Source organism: Giraffa tippelskirchi, chromosome 3, assembly GCF_054371585.1.
Source record: "Giraffa tippelskirchi isolate mGirTip1 chromosome 3, T2T-mGirTip1v1.2.pri, whole genome shotgun sequence".
Lineage (NCBI taxonomy): Eukaryota > Metazoa > Chordata > Mammalia > Artiodactyla > Giraffidae > Giraffa > Giraffa tippelskirchi.
The window spans coordinates 162,319,620-162,338,784 of record NC_137277.1 but is presented as its reverse complement, the minus strand read 5'-3'; the positions used below and the strand labels follow the sequence as shown (position 1 = coordinate 162,338,784).

General features: G+C 51.0%; 1 protein-coding gene across 1 annotated transcript in view; it reads right to left on the bottom strand.

Annotated features, from left to right (window-relative positions):
• IGFBP2 (insulin like growth factor binding protein 2) overlaps window positions 1–18,959 on the bottom strand; it is a 29,249-nt gene extending 10,290 nt beyond the window's left edge. Inside the window, exon 1 of the mRNA XM_081578233.1 lies at window positions 18,452–18,959. Coding sequence (XP_081434359.1) covers window positions 18,452–18,869 — 418 coding nt within the window. The 5' untranslated portion in view covers window positions 18,870–18,959. The remainder of the gene's footprint in view (window positions 1–18,451) is intronic.
• Between the last annotated feature and the right edge of the window lie 206 nt (window positions 18,960–19,165).

The window sequence follows — 19,165 nt, the reverse complement described above, 5'->3', positions numbered from 1 at the left end:
GAGGCTTGTATGGCAGGGAAAAGGCTGGTCACGCAGTAGGGACACTGTCCCAACTTCACCCCTTACACACCTGGAAGAAAGCTGAGTGAGAAAGGCAGAAAGAAGAGAGGAAATGGATGAGGTGTCCCATTTTACAGACAGCAAACTAGAGGCCCAAAAGGACCAGTACCTGGGTCTCCAGGAGCACACACGACCTCTCTGCTACTGTCAGAAGTGTTCCACAATTGTCCTGGGGTCTCCACTCTGCTCTGTGACCCAGCCTTCCTAACCTACCCAAGGAGGGGGACATTCCAGCTGCCTACCTCTATGCATAAATACTAAAACTTAATTTTAGGCACAGTGCTTTCCCCCTCATGTGTCTTTGTGTTTGACTGTAGCACTGACAACCTTATTTAACGAAGACCTTTGTGTCCAACAGACTCTTCCTCTCATGAAATGTTACTTTCTCGTCCGGCGATGCTCTGACGTCTGCTCCATTTGACAGTTGGCAGATTTGATTTTCTTGGGCTCCAAAATCACTGTGGACAGTGACTGCAGCCAGGAAATTAAAAGACACTTGCTCCTTGGAAGAAAAGCTACAACAAACCTAGACAGTGTATTAAAAAGCAGAGACACCACTTTGCGGACAAATGTCTGTATAGTCAAAGCTATGGTTTTTCCAGTAGTCAGATATAGATGTGAGAGTTGGACCGAACAGAAGGCTGAGTGCTGAAGAATTGACGCTTTTGAACTGTGGTGTTGGACAAGACTCCTGAGAGTCCCTTGGACAGCAAGGAGATTAAATCAGTCAATCTTAAAGGAAATCAACCCTGAATATTCATTGGAAGGACTGATACTGAAGCTAAAGCTCCAATACTTTGGCCACTTGATGTGAAGAACCAACTCACTGGAAAAGATGCTGATGCTGGGAAAGACTGAGAGCAGGAGGGGAAGGGGGCAGTAGAGGATGAGATGGTTGGATGTCATCATCGGCTCAATGGACATGAGTTCGAGCAAACCGCAGGAAATAGTGAAGGACAGGCAAGCCTAGAGTGCTGTAGTCCATGCGATTGCAGAGTCGGACATGACTTTGAGACTGAACAACAACAATTTCTGATTTATGAGAAACCTTACCGCACTCTGAGGAAAACAAGCCTTAAGACTCTAACAGCAACCCCCTACCCTTTCCTGCTTATGCAGGGCTGATGAGAAAAGAAGACCTTTTCCAAAAACCATCACACATCTTCATCATAGGTTAATACATCTCCTTGTTTATTCTAAAGCAATCCTAGCCATTTTCCAACCTTCTGTCTCACAATTATTTGGAAATCTAAGGGCTGAGGGCACCATAGAGATGATCTAACCCAACCCTAAATCCATCACTCTCTCAGTGAACTCACTTCCTTCAACAGGTACTAGCATCCCCAGGCCCTTCAAGAAAGTAACAGGCCAGGGGAACGTTGGCTCCTTCTCTGGTTCCATCTCGGCTGGGTACAGAAGTCACACGGCTCTTTGTTGACTTCCCCCAAAATGCACTTAACCTTGACATATATGTTGGGCAAAAAAATAAATACTACCTACCATCTTTCTCCTCCCTCCCAGACAACTTCTCCATTAATATCCATGGCCGTGGACAATTCATTCACAAACTCAAATGGGCAGGAGTCAAGAGCCCTGAATTCCAATCCTGGCTTTGCCACTGACAGGTCAGCTGTGATTTTGGCCAAACTCTTTAACCTTTCTGAGCTCTAATTTCTCAAAGCTGGGGGAAAAGAGAATAATCATTATACTAAAGTGAAGGCTGAAGCTGAAGCTCCAATACTTTGGCCACTTGATGTGAAGAGTCGACTCAGTGGAAAAGACTGATGCTGGGAAAGATTGAAGGCAAAAGAACAGGGTGGCAGAGGATGAGATGGTTAGATGGCATCACAGACTCAATGTTCGTGAATTTGAGGAGACTCCAGGAGATGGTGGAGGACAGAGGAGCCTGGTGTGCTGCAGTCCGTGGGGTTGCAAAGAGTAAGATACAACTTAGCAACTTAACAACAACAACAAAAGTGAAGGCTGCTACTTAAATAGGCTATAGCATTTGTACGTACCAAACTCCCAATGTGGGCAACCAGGCCTTGGAAGAAATGTGCAGATCATCTAGTTCTGGAATGAGTAAATGAAAGGTGCATTTGTCAGGTAGAGGGGAATGGTGGGTGATAGTTAGAATAGCCAAATGCATGGAGTTGGGGGGGGTGGTGACAAGAGAGTTGTGCAAAACCATCTATTCAGATATTTCTTCTGAAATTTGATTCTGTTGATTATATATCTATTATGCTGCTAAATATCGAAGCCCTCTGCCATCTGGTGAAGTCCTTGGGCAAGAGTGGATTTGCCGAAATTAACTTTGCTTACAGAAACTAAGGGAAGGAAGGATGGGATGAGGGGAAGAAAGAAGGGAGAAAGGGAGGGAGGAAAGACAGAGTCTCATGCTCGCCATGCACGCACAGGTGAGGCAGGGCTCCCAGATAACGCACAAGGGAAGCTGCTTCTGTTGGAGAGAATCTGAAGCTAGTCCCTCCCTTTGTATGGCTAACTGTGCTCACCAGACTGTGGCCACTGTGTTCAATAACACAAGCCACCCAGAGGCTGGGGTGGGTAATTCAGGCCATGCTGGGAGGTGGGGAAGGTGGGGGCAGAAGTTAGAAATGGGTAGGGTAGAAAGGGGCTTCCCTGGTGGCTCAGATGGTAAAGAATCTATCTTCAATGCAGAAGACCTGGGTTCGATCCCTGGGTGGGGAAGATCCCCTGGAGAATGGCATGGCAACCCACTCTAGTATTCTTGCCTGGAGAATCCCATGGACAGAGGAGCCTGGCAGGCTACAGTTCATGGGGTCACAAAGAGTTGGACACGACTGAGCAACTAACACACACACATAGGGTACAAAGGGGGCCTATTTGTTATTCTTCAGCTAAAGTTAAACCTGAGGTCCCTAGTCTCTCTGGGTGAGAGACATCACATGTCATCCTCTACTTTTTTTTAGATGGTCATGGGTGGCTGGCAACAGTGACCTCTCACATGGGAATCCCGAGTAGTGCGTGCATGCATGGATGTCAGCAGTGGCGACATTCCAGCTCAGTTAATGACTCTCCTGATCAGGCCGTCTACCCCTGCTCATACCCAGATTCATTCCAAACTCCCTTTCCGTTCTTTTCCCCACTCTGAGCCCCTGCTCCCTGCAAGGGCGACCACTACGCAAATATGACATCTCTCAGAGGCCACCAGACCAGTAGCTCCTCTGCATGGTTTGCAAACAAAGCAAGTTTCAAACAAAAGAGGTTTCTGACCACCCTCTACGTAAGGAAATGGCTGTAATTAAGCAGCCTCCTCTGATGTTCTAGACTCACAGGAAGGAGGGAAAGCTGGTAAGGCTGTTGACAATCTTGATAGCAATTTCTCTGGCTCTTCAAGGACAGTCTGGCTCACAGAGCCCTAGAGAACCGTGCTGAATTCGACCCAGGTGGTCACATCGTACAGGTGCAGGTACTGGCCTTTCTCACCTGAGAACTGTTGTCCCTGCACCCACATATACCAGGGCCCACCACCCAGCTAAGGGCTGTAGAGCTAGGTAAAGTCTGTGGAGGGGGATAGCCAGCCCCATCTTCATGCTGGGAAGGAACCACTACTGGAGATAGCGACAGTGGACAACAGGAGAGGGCAGAGGGCAACCACCTGCCAAGCCATTCTGAGCCCTTTTAGGACTTCCTTTGGAACAAGGGCTCTTGGGCTCAAAGCCTTGACCAACTGGGTCTAGTGTGGTGGGAAGGGTAGTGCTGGCTGGGAAGTTAAAGTCCCCAGGTTCTGATCTTGACATTACCTCCAGGCCTGGGGTTCTGGGTGATGCCAGCTGGGTGTCTCAGATGTGCAGGCCCCCGTGTGCTCAGCTGTAAATTCAGGGAGTAAGACCAGGCAAATGTTTCCTAATCATAGCTGTTGATCAGATAGCACCTGAAGAGCTTGTGAAAAACAGAGTCCTACACTCCAGCCCCAGGGCTCCCCTGGTGGCTCAGTGGTAAAGAACCTGCCTGCCAATACAGGAGACACAGGTCCAATCCCTGGGTCAGGAAGATTCCCTAGGGAAAGAAATGGCAACCCACTCCAGTATTATTGTCTGGAAAATCCCATGGACAGAGGAGCCTGGTGGGCTAGAGCCCATGGAGTCACAAGAGTCAGACACCGCGACTAAACAGCAACACTCCAGCCCCAAAGCTTTGGAGACAGCAAGACCTGGGTGGGGGTCAGAGACTCTATACTTTTAACAACCCCCTTCTAGTTCAGCGCCCCATTCCTGCCTCGGTTTCCTGAAGAATTTTTTGGTGGTGGGAGAAAAGGCTTCTGCTCAAGAGATATGGCTTCACATGTACACCTTGCAAAGACGAAGCCTCATAAGCTCTTTGCACCTGCTGACAGGTGGGTTCATAAACAGACACGTGTCTACGCTTGGATGCACACAGAGGGGCCATCGTTGGGCAGGCATCATGGAGGTTTCTAGAGCAGCTCTCATCTCACCCCCTCCTCACCAACCTGAGTGAGCAGAAACACAGCACAGGGCCTCTCTGCCTCTGCGATCTCCAAAGAGCTGCTTCATAAACACCAGGGTCATTCCTGGAATCGCCAAGGCCTGGGGAGGGTCAGGGCTGAGGCAGACAGTTTGAGAAAACAAAAACATGCTGAAATTCAGCACGGTCCTCTGGGGCTCTGCAAGCCAGGCTGTCCTTGAAGAGCCAGAGAAATTGATATCAAGATTGTCAACAGCCCTACCAGCTTTCCCTCTTTTCCGGGGCTCCCAAGCATTTCTCATCTGGTTCAAGGAAAGTCATCTGAGAACCTGGCAAGGGGACCTATCTGCTGAAGGCCCAAGTGAGCAGAGAATGTGCTTTGGTGCAAACTTGGACCAGAGGCTAATAGGAAAGAGAAGAATGTGCCTAACCCAGTAATTCTGCTTCTCTCTGACTTGTGCACAAAAACTTTCATTACAGCATCACTGTACTTGTGAAAACTATTTAGCAGCTGGATCCAAAAGCCTTCCAACAGATGAATGGATAGATAAACCAATAAAGTAATACAATGAAATAATCAGAGCAGTTAAAAAGAATAGCTCTGACCTGTGTCTATCAACATGGGTATGTCTCAAAAACCTAAAGTGGATGGGGGGAAAAGTTGCTGAAAGAAACCTTTTATGTACATTTTCCCATTTATTCTCAGAGAACAACTCTGAAATGTTGGTCATCCAATTAGCAAATCTGTTTAGTTAAGGAAGAGAAGCAGTGAATAATGCTAAGTGAGTGAATAATGCTAAGCAGTGAATAATGCTGTCTAGAGAGCAGGGACAGGGAACAGGTGGCTGGTGGAGAGGGGAAGCTTTAAAAAAAAAAAGACTTGAAGTAAATATGACAACAAATATCAACCATTCCCAGCTATGGGTGGTAGACTGGCATTATGAAGTCATTCTTAGTACTTCTCTGCATTTTTAAAATTTTTCTTTTAAAAGAAACTCACTCCATCCACTCCTCACCCTCCTTATCATCAAGCAGGGGCATCAATAATTACAAGGTGCTCCGTGAACCCCAAAGGCTGAAAGAGGACCACACCAGTGACATGGCCAACTTCACCTCCACTCTCAGAGGGCAGTGTCACCAGAGCTACCTGCTGCCAGCAGGGGTGAGACTGACCACAGGCTCCTGGCGAGGTCTCTGCAGCATGAAGAACTGGGAAATGAATCAGGAAACGCTTGAAGAGAGCGGAAGAGGGCCACAGGGTCAAGGAGGGGAAGATGCAGGAATCGCCACTCAAGGGCCACTCACGCCCAGTGAAGAGAGAGGACTGTTCTGGCTTCTTAAGAAGCAGAGAGGTAGCAGCCTTAACCTAAAACGGGAGAGATCCAGCTTAGAAGCCACCCAAGAGTTTCATGGGAAGAACGAAAACAAGTAGGCGGAAAAAAATTACACATCTTCTGTAATGAAATTACATATCATCATTCAGGAGGAAGGACGATGGACGATATGCCCTCCAAGTGTCCAACGGCCACTTGACTGAGTGGGTGACACGCATTCCTGGGCCAAGCACCCTTGTAATTGGACTCAGCTTCCTGCACAGCCCTGGAGCCTGAGGGTACTGGCACAAAGCCATGGGTCCACGCTTTTCCTTCCTCCCCCAAAGGATGGAGCTTCTGGAAGACAAAAACTTGGACCTAGCTTCCATAGAGCCTTTTTTTTTTTTAAGTACATATCATTAAAAGTGGGCAGGAAGGAAGACATATTGTGTGCTCAATTTTTTGGAAGAAAAAGGTTGTCCTTTCTTTCATAAGATTGGAGATACCCTTCCTTCTGAGACTTCATCCACCAGAAAAGAGCCCCATTATTTCACATCAAGATCTTCCCAAGAGCCTTGGTCAAAAGGCTGAAAGAGCCACTTGCATGAGATTTACATACATCTTTACTGACTTGATTTCTTCTTGGATAATAATCAACTTTTTCAAAAGCCTGTCTTGCTCCCCTCTAGGATGAAAAAGCATGCGCCGTTGGGGAGGGATAGATTGGGAGTTTGGGATTGACATGTACACAATGCTATATTTAAAAATTGATAATCAACAAGCACCTACTGTATAGCACAGGGAACTCTTCTCAATACTCTATAGTAACCTAAATGGGAAAAGAACTTGAAAAAGAACAGATACATATATATGTATAAGCGGGGCTTCCCTAGTGGCTCAGCAGTAAAGAATCTGCCTGCAATACAGGAGACAAAGGAGATATGGGTTCAGTCCCTGGGTTGGGAAGATCTCCTGGAGAGGGAATGACAACGCACTCCAGTAACCTTGCCTGGAGAATCCCATGGACACAGGAGCCTGGTGGGATCTAGTCCACAGGATAGCAAAGAGTCGAACACGACTGAAGCGACTGAGTACGCACGCACATATGTATAACTGAATGATTTTTCGGTCCACCTGAAACTAACACGACATTGTTAATCAGCTATACTCCAACATAAAATTAAAAATTTCAGAAAGCATGTGCTATAGGTGGTGTGACTGTATCTGCAGAGTCAGTCTCATAGCTTGTACACGTGTTTAATCAGTGTTTAAACGTTAGGAAAACAGACTGTCCGAAAAACATCCCACCACTCTGGCCTAGAGCATCCTGTTATATTACTTCTTCTCATCCTTCTGGTCTCTCCCTCACCATCTAAGCCCCAGAGCAGCGAGAGTGGTTAGGAGAAGAGAAAGACAGTGAGCAAACTGAAGCATGAGCTGGAGAGAGAAGCCACTTCCCTCAACTGGGACCCACATTCAAACAGCTTCCCTACACTCAGCTCTGATGCCACCACACAAACCACCTCCCAGGGAGCCATAAACACTGGCTTCCACCCACTTCTCTCCTCCCACCCTCCCCTTCTGCCACCTCTTCTCCATCCCCGGGCCACTCCCAAATACCCCAGGCCTGACAAACTGAACCCAGGGGATGCAAAAAGAAACTAAAAACCTGCAGAGATGTCCAGGATTGCCAGCCACACTCTCAAACCAGCACAAGAAGTGTCCTGAATATAAATAAGTGTCTTTAAATAGGTCACCATGCTTTCTTTGCCTTCAACTAAAAGTTCACTAATTTTGTCTGATATAATCCTGCAGCACATCCGTTGTCTTCTCTTGGTTTAGAGGCAACAAAGGAATCAGAGATAACTAGCAGGGCCTCAAGAAAGAACCCTCTCTTCTGGGGAATGGAGGTGCCCTGGTAGAAACACAAGGCGTAACAATGGCACCAAAGGCCACGACTGCCCTCTGGAACATTGTCCACCATGACTCCATTCTGGACTTTTCAAAGCAAAGGGCAGCAGTCCAGGTAAGCCCTGTGGAAGTTAACTGTGTAACTCAGATTGAGACCTGAACCCACAGGCCAGGACTTGAACCCACGGTCTTTCAACTGAGATCACACACCTGGTCTCCAGACTTAATGTGAAGCTCAGGTTCTTGATGTCTCATCACAGAAAGAATTCAGTGAGAGACAAAGTGATAGGTAAGAAGCAGATTTATTTAAGAGAGAAACACACTCCACAGACAGAGTGTGGTCCATCTCAGAAGGCAAGAGCGGCCTTGAAATATGGCATGCTTAGTTTTTATGGCCTGGTAATTTCAGGGGCTGGGCTTCCCTGGTGGCTCAGACGGTAAAGAATCTCCCTGCAATGGGGGAGACCTGGGTTCAATTCCTGGGTTGGGAAGATCCCCTGGAGAAGGGAATGACTACTTCAGCATTCTTGCCTGGAGAATTCCATGGACAGAAGAGCCTGGCAGGCTACAGTCGGTAGGGTCACAAAAAGTCAGACTGAGCAACTTTTCACTTTCTTTCAATGAGTGGGAGGATTATTCCAACTATTTTGGGGAAGGGATGGGGATTTTCCAGGAATTGGGCCACTGCCCACTTTTTGGCCTTTGATGATTGGCCTCAGAACTATCATGGCACTGGTGGGTGTGTCATTTAGCATGTTCATGTATTAAGATATGCTGAGGCTCAAGGTCTAATGGAAGCCAACTCATCCACCATCTTGGACTTATTTGATTATAATCAGTTTATGTCATGTCCTTGGGTTATGTCATTCTTTTAAAATTTGTGCCCTTTCCTCATTTCAGAAGCAGAAACACTTCCCTGAGATTTTCAAGTGCTTCTTCTGAATAAACTTAGCCAATCAGAAAACATCTAAAAACAGACATGTGCCTTCTCTTTCTGTTTTGTATGTTGACATCAGAGAGAGAAGGGAGAGAGATCAGAATCTGTATGTATCTTGAGTTTTTAATCCTGTGCTAAGTAGTTTGTGTATAGAACTTTATCATCAAGCAATCACATGAGATTGATAATTTGTCTCCTCTCACACTTGACTAAGAAGCCACAGGATGTGGGGCCAATGGCACAAAATCACATAGCAACAGCAGAGCCAAAACCAAAGCCCAGGTGGTTTACCTCCACAGCTCTTAACCAACCAGAATGGCACTTGCTCATTGGCACCATGGAAGACTCTTGCCAGAGACCGTGTAACCTCAGGGCTCCCTTTGTTCTGTTCCCCATCACTTTGTCCCTTCCCACCTCCACAGGACCCTCTCTTGTCTTCCCAGAGAAGGAAGCCATCAGTCATAAGTAGCCCCCTACCCAACCTCAAAAGTATTTAGGATCCAGTAAGCCAATCCCTCTTAGGAGGGAGCCAAGAACACTTGGCTCAGATGGTAACGAATCTGCCTGCAATGCAGGAGAGCCAGGTTCGATCCCTTGGCAGAGAAGATCCCCTGGAGAAGGGAATGGCAACCAACTAACATACATACACACATCTCTCCCCACCTTCCTTTATCTTGCCTGACACACCTCTTGCCATTGTTGCCATAGAAACCACCCAGTGTTATCAGGCAAATGCAGGGGCAGGGCCCAGGGGAATTGCCATTTTCATTTTATCATGGCCTCAGGCACTTTAGAAAGTAAGTCCTCCATCTACAGGCATCTTGGCACCTCTATCCAGAAGTCAAGACAATAGACCTAAAAGAAACTTCCTGGGGAGCTGCATAAAGAACATTTTTGAGAAGTTATGCCTTAATTACTACCTCCCAGGGAAAAGGAGCTTTTCTGAGCAGCAGTATATAATTCACCGCTTCTCTGCATGTGTGAGTCTGATGGGATGGAGCTCTGGAATGAGAAGCTGGAGCCCGAGACTCCATCCTGGTCTGTACTTGCCTTGGCTTTGGAACCTGAATGCAGCCTTGATTTCTTCACCCGTCAAGTGGGGAGAATCCTGAGGCTAAAACAGTTGGGGTGGGGGGGGGAATACCCTACTGGCATTTAGGAGGCAGTGAACAAAGTCTAGGGAAAAAAAGCAATTTAATTATGATTATTTTGCCATTTACCCTGTGAGGTAGACCCTTTGCTCCCTGCAGTCCTACAACTTGGATCACTCCCGCTGGAAAACACCAATCTCCCCATCCCCTATCAGGAGGGAGTCCCTGAGCCTTCCCCCGCTCCCTACCCTCTTCTCCCCAACTTACCAAGGCCTTCCTGGGCTCAGTGCCCCTCCTCTCAGGGCTTCCTCCCAGAGCTCAGTTCCTTGAATGAACACAGGCTGACACACCTATACCCCGTTCACTAATTAGAAACCTCCCCAGGCTCCGCTCGGGGCCAACTTAAGCACAGCCTGTGGGCCAACTCCCCAGCCTGGCAGCTGGAGGCCTGCCAGCCCCTGCCCCCCTTTCTCCCCAACCTTCACTCCTGCCCTGCCTCCCAACAGCCAGGAAGAGACATGGGGCTGGCAGCCAGAAGGGGCCCCAAGGGCTGCCAAATGCCCCCCTCCCCCCTGCAAAAAAAAAAAAAGGGTCGGTGGGAGAGGAAACAATTCTTGACTACAGTCGACTCTGTATTTCTGACTCTGTATTTCTTTCCGGGGGAGCCGGCTTTCTGAGCAAAGTCTCCCTCTGCGCCCTGACTGACACCCAGGAGCTGAGCCAGCCCAGATCTTCCCTGGCTTTGTTAAGGAACAGGAGTGGCCCAGGAGGGGGAAGGGAGGGGAGGGCTCAGGAGCCAAGTGGGGGGAGGGGCAGACTGAGACAGTCCATTTTCCAGTTGGAAAAAAAAAATTTCCTATGGCCCATCCACTCTATTAACAGTGGGGGTGAGGATGAGGGAGGGGGCAGTTACTCTGGAATCTGAAAGCCAACACATTTCACTTCCCTAGACCCACCACCCCATCTGTAAGGAGAGCTTATCCCCTCCTCCCCTCCCCCACACCAACACCAAGGTGTCTAAGAAGACCCTCCACCCCAGATTCCTGGGGCAAATGCTGTGCTTTGTCCCTACTGGCTTGGGTTTCACCACAAGTATCTGTTGACCCCTGAAGACTCAAGCACCCAGCTTTCTCTGCTTCCTGGGGTCTCAGCTCCATCAAAGGCTTAACACTGAGTCGTTCCGTCATGTCACTGTAGCCACACAGGCCATTCAGAGGGTTTTCCGAGACCATGGGTGGAATCGAACATTAGGAAGAACCCCAGCGTCCAGAAAACACGCCCCTACATCTGTTGAGAACCCTTCAGTCCCCACTCCACTCAGGAGTGAGGTCAATGCTGGAGACAGCGGAGTAAGGAAACATCACTTTTTTGGACAGAAAATCCGGTTTCTTTGCCAGGACCATGTTCAACGTTCTGGCACCCGAGGCTCAGACAGGATGGACCTGAAAATCCATGTTTCTGGAGCAGGGAAATGGCGCCATGGGGTCTTCACTGGCTGCGTGGACAGCACAACAGCTCATCCTGCACACACCATATGTACCAAGGGTGTTAGCACACGCTGCTTCTGATTCTCATCTGCTGAAGCTTGGTGCTAGCAGGTGTCCTGTGGAGGCCATCTGTGGAGGACAGTGCTGCCCAGCCCCGAAATGTGGCCTCAAGGACTCATCAGTCCTCTGAACACCAGCAACTGGAGGGCTGGGTCCTAGAGTTCGGCTGGCAGATGAAGGCAGGACTCTGATTCTGGGCACTGGGTAAGTTCCTAAAAATGTCCAACTGCACCCATCCCGTTTCTGAACAGCACAAGGGTCCAGGGTCAAACTCTGGGGCCCCCTCTGCCCCCAAAGCCACTCCATCCACATTCTGGGCACTACAGTCTCGTTAGAAAAGACCCTGATGCTGGGAAAGAATGAAGGCAGGAGGAGAAGGGAACAACAGTGGATGAAATGGTTGGATGGCATCACCGACTCAACAGACATAAGTTTGAACAAACCCTGGGAGATGGTGAAGGACAGGGAGGCCTGGCGTGCTGTAGTCCATGGAGTCGCAGAGAGTCGGACACAACTGAGCGACTGAACAAGAGTGAAGCTGCCAGAGGAAGAAGGGTCAGCCCCAGACCACAGTGCACAAGCCCTACCGAGCACACCTAACTCATCCATGGGCTTCCCTGGTAGCTCAGTTGGTAAAGAATCCGCCTGCAATGCAGGAGACCTGGGTTCTATCCCTGGGTTGGGAAGATCCCCTGGAGAAGGAAAAGGCTACCCACTCCACTATGCTAGCCTGGAGAATCCCATGGGGTTGGAAACAGTTGGACACGACTGAGTAATATTCACTAACTCATCCATAAAACATGTAAGTCTTGGACCTCAGTCATCTGTTTACTGTCATCTGGGTTTATGTCACATCGAAAGCACAGTTTCATTAACTTTTCTCCAAACAGCCCCACTACAGTCTGCAAAAGTGGATCTGATGTGGATGCTTCCAATGCATAGACAGAGAGGTGGAAATCAAGTGAATCATTCCAAAAAGAAACTACACCCAAGTGCTTAGGCTTTATATGTACTATTTATCTTTACACACTCACATACACACGTGCAGACATGACCCTATGCAGTTGATGCTATCAATTCTTCCTTTACAGATAAGGAAACGGAGGCTCAGAGAAAATATATATCTTGCCTTGGGTGGCAAGTGTGTGGTAGAAAACTGGGGTTTGAATCAAAGCCACTTCATACCAAAGTGAGGCCCCGCAACGCCAGGTACAACCTGCAGAGACAAGTGGCCTGCCTGACACAGCCAGTTTGGACTTTGTTTTAAAGGCTGGCTGACTAAGCATCAGAGGACACGTCGCTTGCCAAGATTAAGGCAGCTAAGAGAACCTACTATGTGCCAGGCATTCTGCATTATCATAGCTGACCTCACACACACCCCATTTGAGAAATACAATTATCCTCATTTCATCAAAGGACAAGACTCACATCACTCAGGTTCTCAGAGACAGGCTTGCATTGGAACCCAGGTCAACCCGCCAGCCAAGGCCAGGCTGCTTCCACCATCATTCCCTGCCCATCAGCTCCTCTCCAGAGGCCTGTGCTGGAGCACTTCTGTCTCTCCTGGCTGCTGCACGCTGGCCACTTCCATTTCTGAAATCCCCAAGCTCCAAGACTTGTGCCTCTCAAAAGAGTTGAGGGAATGCAAATTACTGAACAGCGGCCCAGGCATCACCTGAATGTGGCAGGTGTCCAGGAACAAACCTTCTGGTTGATGGGGTCAGAAGCTTTTGCTGCCAAGGCCTCCACTCCCCTGCTTGGCCACGGAGGCAAAGGGGTTCAGAAGAAAGGGAGCCAGGTTAGCCTCTCACCTCACTACTTACCTGCTAAGGTGGCCCCTCCGCTGAGCCCCAGAGTCCACACCTGTGAAATGGAGGTAAAAGGCCTTCTTCGCAGGGTTGCTGTTAAGACAGGAGATGAAGCAGGCAAAGAAGTTGGTTGCGACCAGGACGGGGACAGGTGGGAGGCTGCCTGCCATCTCAGCGAACTGGCTAGAGATAGCAAGGAGAAGCAGAGGGGCTCTGAACATCTGCCAACCAGACCACCAGCATCCTGGGGCATTAGAAGCATAACCTCACTGATCTGTGTCTTGGCTGTGGCAGAAGCAGCCTGAGCAGGAACCCCCTGGGAGGATAAGGCTTCCCCCCTCCACCCCCCAACAAGCCCAGCTCCTGTACCGCCAGCTAACCGCCCTTCCCATTTAAGAGTCAGGTTTGGTTCAAACATGCCAATCCCCAATTATCTATGTGGTCTCCATCTACTTCTGGATCTCTGAGGATGGCTGAGCCAATCTATTTCCCATGTCATTTTTTTTCAAGCCGTCTCCACCTGCTTAGCATCACAGCAAGGTGTTCTAGAGCCACAGGAGGAGAAGCATGGGAGAAGAGAATGGCTCACAGGCTAGAGAAAGCAGAGGTGGACAGAGAAAAGAAAGACTAAAACTAAATGCAGTCCCTGGATATGCAGTCTCCTTAAAAACAATAATAATGATAACCAAACTTTTTTTTTTTCCCGGTAGTTTTGTAGTATGTGAGGAGGACCAACAACAAAACCAAATGTAGGCCCAAGCCTGTTCATTTTCTGGTTCTCCCTCATTCCCTTTAGCACTTCCTGCCCTGCCCTCCCCTCCTGCCCACCCTCCCCCTAATCCTGCATTTCATTAAACCAAGAATTTTTGGAACTTGTTCATATCAAAACTTAGCAATTTTGTGTCCCATTTTCTATGGCAGAAATAGCTCATCTGAAAAACGACTAGAAGCTAACCTGATCAGTGGGCTAGAGAACAGAGATGCTCACAAAGTCACCCTCAGTGTCTGACACCTGATGACTCTAGCTGACTAACAGCCGTTACTATCAGAAACCCTGCAGACATTTCTATAGGAATAATTTCCCCCAAAGAAACTACGTATCTGAAAAGCTTATTTTAAAGCTGAGTGCTAAGGTAAGCTAACAGCGAGAAAAATCTAAGCTACCCTTTTCCCTCTGCCTGCTAGGAAACTCAATGATCCAATCAGGTCAAGAACCACTGCATAGATAGACCCTCATGTCCACAACAGACAAGTTCTTCTTTCCCCCTAGACTTCACCACCTATCCTAATTCAGAGGCTCCTTACCTCTGGTTTTGTTTTTCTGAGTTCTTTGACATTGTTATATAGGACTTTTTTTCCCCTCAAAGCTCACTTGAATACCTCATCAAAGGAATAGATGGGGTCATTGTTGTTGTTTAGTCACTCAGTCATATCCAACTCTTTGCAACCCCATTGACCGCAGGACGCCAGGCTTCCCGGTCCTTCACCGTCTCCCAGAATTTGCTCAAACTCCATTGAGTCAGTGATGCCATCCAACCATGGGTCATTATTTCTACACAAAGGGAACGAGCTCAGTGAACTCTAGGCAGGAGTGGAAGGTGAGCAGGGAGCCTGCAGGCAAAGACTCCCACACTGCCTGCCTCTGCCAGGCTGGTTCAGAACCCGGGGAGTCACACCCTCCGGACCAGCCCTGCCTCCAAGGCCATAGCACCTGGAGCCACACCCAGCTTGATCCTGTAGTCCCGGAACTATAAGTCTCCGATCTCCCCAGAAGAATCCAGGAGCAGCAGCCCTCTAGTTCCCCATCTCCCTTTCCAACATACTCAGGCAGAGCGCCTTAGCAGAGCTAGTTCTGGGTGTTCTGTCCAGAAGTGGGGGGGTGCCGGAAGGTAGTGAAGCTAGCGATCGGTGACAGTGGGTCCCACTCATTCCCTGAGACTATTTTACGACTTTGAACTCAGTATGCAAATTTATGCAAGACAAGATGCAAAGCAGTACTCTGAGCCAGAAGTCCCGTTGCTTTTCTCCCCCTTCTTTGAAGCTGCACTGAACCACTGTAAATCAGCCCTCGCCTCTGCCCCCCTTTATGCTGCCCCAGCAACTGCAGATGCAAAGCCTCCCCTGGCCCGCCCGCCGGCCCGCCGGCCTGCCTGCCCTGGGACTTTGAATGACTGCACATTTCTATAGCACCTTTATAAGTGCAGCGGGCCAGACGGCCACTTGGGCGGCTCCGCCCCTCGGCATAATCCCCGGCTTTGTAAGCGGCGGGGAAGGAGGCTGGGGAGATGCTAGAGGGAGCCAGTCCGGCCCGGCCGAGGCCCTGAATTCTGAAAGGGCCTGGACCGGCCCAGGCCTGCTTCCTTTTCTTTCCCTAACATTTCTAGGCACTTCTGCACACTCCGCTACCTAACACACCCACACATTTCTCAGGTCCAAACTTCAGGCAGGTCTCAGGGTCCCCCTGCTATTTTTCTTCCAGGCCCACCTACTCCAACCACCCCCCAGCCCACCCCCTCGCCTCCGTGTGACTTCTAGGTTTCTTTGAAACCAATTGGTCCCAGCCCATCACCCCCATGGGATGCAGGCTCAGCACCCGCTGATGTGCCCAGCCCCACCCCCAGCATCCCAGCCATCCCCAGGAAGCCAGCAGCACAGCCCCTGAGTCCTGGGAACAAAGACAAAAGAGCTAACAGCAAAGCCGGAACTGCTGGGGTTTGCTGCCTCGAAATAAGAAGGGTGTGTTTAAAATTCTCCAAAAGCAACCTGCTCACAGAGGAAGGCAGGCTGGGATGGGGAGGGGGGCGTTATTCTTCAGAGTGGGGGAGAAGAGATGGGTGATGGAGTGGAGGCAGTGGCATTCAGTGCTAAGGTCTCATCTGGGCCACCCCACCCAACTCGGACCTCCGCATTCTTCACTCAGCATCCCAATCCCTGCCCCAGCCCAAGACCCTCTCTTGCAAAGGAGCCTGAGCCTCCAAACTCGCCCCTCTCTCTTCCCTGCACCCTCCCCCACCCCCCAGCCCCCCCACCCCCGCAAGCTCAGGCTTCTCCCAGCAGTGTCTCCTTCCCCCCAGCCCTCCTCACACTGCAGACACCCTGCTCTTGGCACTTCTTTCCAGGGCACCACTCAGCTTCCACCCCACATTCCCCGCCCCCCAACCCTGGTGTCCCCTCTTCCCAACGTGCAGCACAAGAGAAAAATGCGGAAGGCGGCTGTCTGGACATTGGGAGCAGGCAGAGGAGGCAGCTGGGGCTAGCTGGCGGAAAGGAGTCCCATAACCAGGCAGAAAATCCTATGACATTCTTCCCATGAACTCACCCCATTGTCCCCGAGTTCCCCTGACGACTCCAGGGAGGAGTGCATGGGAGAATTCCATGCATCTGGTCCCTTCTGAAGAACCCTAACCTGCCTCGGGGGTTGGGAAGCAGGAAAGTCGGTTTTTCAGGCAGAAAGTGAGAAGAACGAAGAACGAAAAAAAAATACTAAAACGTTTAGGAAGGACGTGTACTACCGCACTTGGTTACAACAGTCAAAATCCAAAGGATTCTATGAACTTGGAGGCCTTTTGAACAAAAGTTCACCCTGCTGGGGGAGATGTTTAGTTTGTCAGAGTTCAGTTCAGAAAACCACAGTACCTCCCGGTGGACCACGGGGTGCTAGCGGGCGATGGAGGAGGGCCGCGGACGCAAGGCTGGGGGATGGGCGCCCGCGGTGAAAGGACTTTGCAGAGTCTTTTCCCTGGCATTAGCGCTTTCTAAGAGAAGCTGGGGGGAAGGGTTAACCTCCAGGCAGGCTGGGGAGGGAGGCAAGCCCCAGCCAGAAGAAAGAGATTGAGGGGTTCCGCTGGAGGAAGCCCCAACTTGCCGTGCACTCAAGGTCAAAATGCGACCGAAAAAAAAGATTTCAACTCCGACCCCTACTTGTCTTCTCAAGGAGAACAGGCAAAAAACAATAGCAGGCTGAAGGAACAGAGGTGGGGGGTGCGCTGGGGGGAGGGGGTCAAGACCACAGAAGCTAATAAGGGAGCAAGAATTTTTCACTTTTTCTTTCCTTCCTTCCTTCTTTTTGTAAATGTCTCTAAGTTTGAAAAACTTGGTCAGACTCTCTTGCTTTTTAAACAACGGCAGTGAACACATTTCACCACTGTCTCCAAGAGCAAAGAAAATAATTACAGCTTCCTCCAGAGCACTGAAGCAGGAGGCTTTTGTAATTAAAAAAAAAAAAAAAACGCAACAACAACAAAAAAAACACGTGAGGTATTTATAGTCTGGATGTGTCCAAAAAAAAACTTGTTGTGGGGAGGGGGACGGGGGCTTAGAGCTCCTTACGAAGAATCTCGGAGCCTCAGTTCTATGGGACAGGAAGAGCTCCGTCAATTAGGATGGAACGGCGGGGGGCGACACCTCGCTCCGGTAAGGGTAGTTGCGTCCCGGCTGGGGCATCCTCCCGCCCGGACGCCCGGGGGCCCAGATGCTAAAATGAGCGGCAAGGCTGCCCGCGCCCCAGACTGCATGCAGCCGGCGACCTGGCTTGAGTTACAGTGACTCAACGGTTGGGGTCTCCTTCTCGCCTCCCAAATGCTCCTCTTTTATCATTCCACTCAACACAAAAGCGAGCGCCTTCTTCGTCCTCTCTGTAAAACAGCAGCGTTCCTTTTTTTTTTTTTTACTCCTCCTAGGCAGCCCACCCTACAAAAAGTATGCACAAGTCTTCTCTTCTCACCTCACAATCCCAGAAGGAAGGGACTTCAATGCGCCGCTGCCTTCTCCTAGCGCCCCCTTCTCAATAGAGGTCCCCGGTGTCACCGGGACCCGCCAGCCCCCGCACCCGCACCCCCTCCCACCCCCACCCCGGGCAGCGTCCTCCACCAGGACCTCTCCAGGAACCTTCGGCCGGCGACCACCCGCTCAAGTGGTGCCCCAGATAAGCCTCAAGCTCCTACTCCCACTGATCTGACCAGCAGCCTCCTCCCCAGCAAATCCCCCCTCCAAAACAGCAGTCGGGTACCTTCCACCAGGGAAGCCTACGGTAACAGGGATGCCTTCTCTCTCCGTATTATTCCCCACCAAATTAGTAGCCGGGGATCTTCCGCCCCTCCAACTCCAGTTCTTCTCCCCCGGCCTGACTTTCGGGTCTTCCCCCCTCCCAAGCCGCCCCCCCCCAACTCCACCCAGAGCCGGCCCAGGACCCTGCTCTTCCTCCGTTAAAACGGTCTCTGGGGTCCCGCCGCACACTCCTTCCCTACAGAAGGGCCGCTAGCCAGGCTCCCCCCGCCCTCTAAGTTTCTCCCAACTAGTTGTCCCAGCCCCGCGTTACCTGCAACCTGCTCGGGGCTGGCGCTGTACTCGGCATCGCCGTGCTTCTCGCAAGTGCCCTCTCCGTGGACCAGCGCCCGCAGGGGCAGCTCGGAGTCTGGGTTGGGATAGCAGCGCAGCCCCTGGCCGCAGCGCGGGGTGTACACGCCGCACCGCTCGCCCTCCAGCCGGGCGCACACGGAGCAGCAGCCGCAGCCCGGCTCGCGGACCAGCTCGCAGGGCACGCGGGCGTCGCCGGCCGGCCCGGCCGCGGCGCCGGGCGGGGGCTTGCAGGCGGCCAGGCTCTCGGGCGTGCAGGGCGGGCAGCGGAACAACACCTCGGCGCGCGCCCCGCAGTCGCCGCCGCCCGCGCCCAGCAGCAGCAGCAGCAGCAGCGGCGGCAGCAGCGGCAGCGCGGGGCCGCCCAGTCTCGGCTGCATGTTGGCGGCGGTGAGCGCGACGGCGGCGAGCGAGCGGGCAGGTGGCACGGCCCTACGAGCGCGGGAGCCGCCTCCTCCGCTTCTTTCTCCACCCCCGCCGCCGCAGCCGGGTCCTAAAGGGCCCTGCTTCTCCCCGCCCCCTTGCCTTCTCCCCTCCCCCTTTTGGAGACCACCCCCTTCCCCCGACACTCCCGCGCGCGGGCCTCAGCGTGCGCGCACGGCCGCTCGCCCATCCCCACCTCCTCGCATGCAGCGTGGGTCCCCTACACCCTCTGGCCTCCGTCCCTTCACGCACT